At 46.4% G+C, this 4,373-nt stretch overlaps 1 protein-coding gene across 1 annotated transcript in view; it reads left to right on the top strand.

Moving 5' to 3' along the window:
- Positions 1 to 4,373, top strand: part of LOC111160876 (ERCC excision repair 3, TFIIH core complex helicase subunit) — a 25,293-nt gene that overhangs the window by 13,010 nt on the left and 7,910 nt on the right. Inside the window, exons 10-12 of the mRNA XM_022524266.1 lie at positions 413 to 615; positions 1,394 to 1,490; positions 2,778 to 2,895. Of these exons, the coding sequence (XP_022379974.1) occupies positions 413 to 615; positions 1,394 to 1,490; positions 2,778 to 2,895 (418 nt within the window). The remainder of the gene's footprint in view (positions 1 to 412; positions 616 to 1,393; positions 1,491 to 2,777; positions 2,896 to 4,373) is intronic.

The raw sequence follows: 4,373 nt of genomic DNA, 5'->3' as shown, positions 1-4,373 counted from the left end.
ATTTGATTTGTGTGTGTGTGTTTACATATATATAGATGGATGGATGGATGGATGGATGGATTTGATTTGTGTGTGTGTGTTTACATATATATAGATGGATGGATGGATGGATGGATGGATGGGAGGGAGAGAGGGAGGGAGGAAGGAAGGAAAGGAGTGGGGAGGGACAGAGGGAAAGGGAGGGAAAGGGAATCTTAAGCAGGCTCCAAGCCCAGCTTAGAGCCTGATGTGAGGCTTGATCTCACAACCTGAGGCGAAATCAATAGTCTAATGCTTAACGGACTAGAGCCACTCAGGTATCCTTTTTAAATTTATTTTAAAGCTAGTTCTGCTAAACGAATGGTCTTCAAAAGTTTCTAATCATGTGATGTTTCAAAGTGGAAACTGACCCTTGGTTCTTACTGTGTCACAGGTTTGGTGCCCAATGTCTCCTGAATTTTACCGGGAGTATGTGGCAATCAAAACCAAGAAACGAATCTTGCTGTATACCATGAACCCCAACAAATTCAGAGCTTGCCAGTTTCTGATCAAGTTTCATGAAAGGAGGAATGACAAGATTATTGTCTTTGCTGACAATGTGTTTGCCCTGAAGGAATATGCCATTAGGCTGAAAAAGTAAGAATTGAAAAGTTGGCGTTGCTGCTAGGCGGCTTATTTTTCTCAAGCCAGAGTGCAGAAGTGCTCGGTTTTTGTTGTTTGTTTCCTCTTCCTCTCTTGAAGCTCTCAGGAACTTCTTAGGATCTAAAGGTCTGGTTCTGTGGCCCCAGTCCCAGGAACCAGGTAAGACAGTCAGACTTAGTGGTTAGACTCAAGACGTTAGAACATATAGAAAGGGAGCCTGGTCACCCTCAGCCCAGGGATCAGGGGCTAGATTTGCACTGCTTTGGTGGGACACTATCTTTGAGCTGGGCTCCAAAGGTGGGCAGAAGTTGGCATCTGGAATGGCAGGCTGAGTTAGCACTCTGGTAGAGCCGAGGTCAGACTATATGGGCCAGGGGCCAGGAAAGCCAAGCTGACTCGTCCAGCATCCCAGCTATGGCCCTGCATCTAGAAAGAGCTTCTCAGGAATCACCAGCAGTGTCTTCCCTGGCCACGGTCCCACCTGGATTCTGTGTTAGCACTACTTGTGTAGACATGAAACTTAGATTGAGGGATGCTGACTCAGGAGAAAGCATAAACAAAGAAAAAAGGAAAAAGTAAGGGAGGGAATCCTGAAGAAAATGATGACCAGAATGTTGGCTGAGGGTCTGTGGCCACTCTTTTTTATGGGCCTCCTCCTGATATTCTTGGAGGAGAGAGACCTTGCAGAGGCGTCCTTTCCCCCTGATGTGCTTTCAGGATAATTGAGGGGGTGATTCTGTGGCCTTCCTAATACAGCTTTATTCTTCTCTAGACCCTATATCTATGGTCCTACATCCCAAGGAGAGAGGATGCAGATACTCCAGAATTTCAAGCACAACCCCAAAATCAACACCATCTTCATATCCAAGGTCTGTGTGGCATGCAGGGTGTCCCCCAGGCTAGGGGGACACTGGGGGATTTCTAGACAGTGAATTCATGTTTATTGAAGGGACATCACGTGTCAGTTTTCATTCCCATGTTTCTGTGTCTGGGGACAGAGGAATGCTTCCTGATGGGTAGCAGAAGGAGCAGATGCAGGCCTCAATGTACTGTGGATAATTTATAAAGTCTCTTTGCTTGACTAAGATTTTTCCTGCTTCTTTTGGGGATATGGGGGATTTAAAATTATATTTTATTTATCTAAGGGGGAAACTTTCATTACCTATTCTGCCAAAGTAGGCATTCAGATGAGGTTCTCTTTGTGGAGTTAGAGATTGCTGTGGCCTGTAGGGAGCCTTTCTCCTGGCTCCTCATGTGTCCTGATGGTGGGTGATGAATATAAGCACGATAGAAACTCATGAAGGCCCAGCTTGGTGATGCTCTTAGAAGCTGTGGCCCAATAGTGGAGAGCGGTCATTCAGATTAGAACAGACCCAAAGCTCAAAATAAATGAGATTTACTAATAAGGTGATCATGGCTGGGTCAGTAATGCCAAACTGTGATGTGTCCTTGGGAATCTTGGTGGTAGGAACCCTCAAGTGGAGGCTGTTACCTGGAGCCAGACCCATCCCTGTGTGGACAGTGACCCCTACCAGGACATGTGTCCTGCACGTGCCAGTGGTTTCATTGACCTCCAGCTAAGAGTGTGGATGTTTTTTTTTTTTTTCCCCTAAAGATTTTATTTATTTATTTGACAGACAGAGATCACAAGTAGGCAGAGAGGCAGGCAGAGAGGGGGAAGCAGGCTCCCCGCTGAGCAGAGCGCCTGATGCAGGGCTCAATCCCAGGACCCTGAGATCATGACCTGAGTAGAAGGCAGAGGCTTTAACCCACTGAGCCACCGAGGTGCCCCGGAGAGTGTGGATGGTTTTGTGCAGACATATTTCTGTAGCAAAAAAGGAGAGGGGTCATTTATAGATAATGTTGATAGGGCCTTCTTATCTCTGGGCCCCAGCAGCCCATACTGGCAATGTTGCTGAGACAGCTGGTGGGGTCTGTGGGTCTTGACAGCTTCTTTAGGAAAGCTCGCAGGAGAATTCACACTAGGTCCTAGAGGCCCGCCTGCATCTGCAGGACTCTGGTACTGAGAGAAGAGGATGGTGATTATCTTTCTTAATTACTGGAAAGTTTATTTAAATTTAGGGCCAATTGATTTTTTTTTCTCTTTGTCCCAAATAAAAAACCTTCCCAGACTTATAGCTGTTTCATTTCTGTAGGTGGGTGACACATCATTTGATCTGCCAGAAGCAAATGTTCTCATTCAGATCTCATCTCATGGTGGCTCCCGGCGGCAGGAGGCCCAGAGGTTGGGGCGAGTGCTCCGAGCCAAAAAAGGTAAAGGTGGTCCTACCTCTTCTGCTCCAGGAAGTCTTTCCTTTTGAACCACTTTGGTTAGGAAGAGGATAGGGCTAAGCTGCCTATGTGTTCATGGTGGCAAGGTTGTGCTCCTGGGCCTAGTAGATTCTGCAGGGAGGGATCCCAGAGTAAGGACCAAGATCTGCTTGGTTCTTATTATTTCTCGTGCCTTGGGGTTGCTATGTGGATATTTTCCCTGGCAGCTGCTTGGTTCACATGGATATCCTCTCAGCTGGGCGCTTGCTTTGGTAGATAGTAAGAGGAGCTAGGAGCAAAGTGTGTAATGGTGTAGACATAGAGGGAGAAAGCAGAGCTGGGCCACCAGTGCCATCTAGGAGCTGGAGCTGTATCCTGGACCTTGAGTCAGGAGTAAGGGGAAGGCTTGGGCAGCCACGGATGGCTTCCTTACACACCACCTGGGAAGAGCCCCACCCTGGGCGGCAGCTTGCAACAGGGCTGGTGCATGTTCAGCACTTGAGGACTCTGGAGGTTGGAGTCTGTGCCTGATTATTGTGGCAGAAGGATCCAGACCCTAACAGTGGGCATGGCAGGCACTGACGATGCTGCTTAGAGATGGCCACAGCTCTCCTTCTAGGACCAGGCAGGCCCTAAGACAGGGACACAGGCCTTGGCCTCAGGCCTTGCTTTCCTTTCCTAGGAGACAGCTGGACTGCTAGGGTGTTAGTGGAAACAAGGTTAGTGGGTGTATGTTGGAATTGTACCGTATTAGAATACGTGTAAGAGGGGCTAACTGTATTTAATATGGAGGCAGGGCACGTTAGTAGAAAGAACATGCATGTGGGCACCAGGCCAACCTTGTGACCTTGGGCAGGTAGTTTTCCCCTCTGAGCCTTGCTTTTCCATCCAGAGTGGGAGTGACATCCTGTCTTACAGGGCATTTGTAAGGACTGAGCCTTATGTAACAGAATATAGGAAGCTGTTGGGTAAATTGCAGCTTTTATAAGCTGAAAGGAATATAATCTGCCTAGCATATGTGAACATAATTCCTAATTTATGCCTTATTCACCACCTCCCAAAAAAGAAACAAATCTAACCTGAAAACCACTTTGAATTTGAGTAGAATTTTGTTTTTTTTTTTTAAATACTAGTTGAAAAAAGGTATTTGGCTGCTTTCTTTGCATCTCTGAGCTCTTGTAAGACTAAGAAACAGTTGAATTCATAGGCAGTACACAGATGCAGAATGTGCTGACAATTGAACTGTGAAGCAGAAATCTGCAGATTGTCCAGAGGCATCAGCTTTTATAGGGTACAGTATTCTCTGTCCTAGTTTCTGTGATAATTCTGTCCTAGGTTTTCTCTTTGAGCCATTTTTTTTTCTTAGTAACTTTATTGAGATAGAATTCACATACCATACAGTTGATCCATTGGAAGGGTACAATTCCACGGTTTTTCCCTTCATTTTCCTTTTCCATTCCCTTCCCTTTCCTTTCTCTCTT

The sequence above is a fragment of the Enhydra lutris genome, unplaced genomic scaffold (genome assembly GCF_002288905.1).
Source record: "Enhydra lutris kenyoni isolate GAN:26980312 unplaced genomic scaffold, ASM228890v2 scaffoldscaffold78, whole genome shotgun sequence".
NCBI lineage: Eukaryota > Metazoa > Chordata > Mammalia > Carnivora > Mustelidae > Enhydra > Enhydra lutris.
This window is presented reverse-complemented; position numbering and strand designations above follow the sequence as displayed.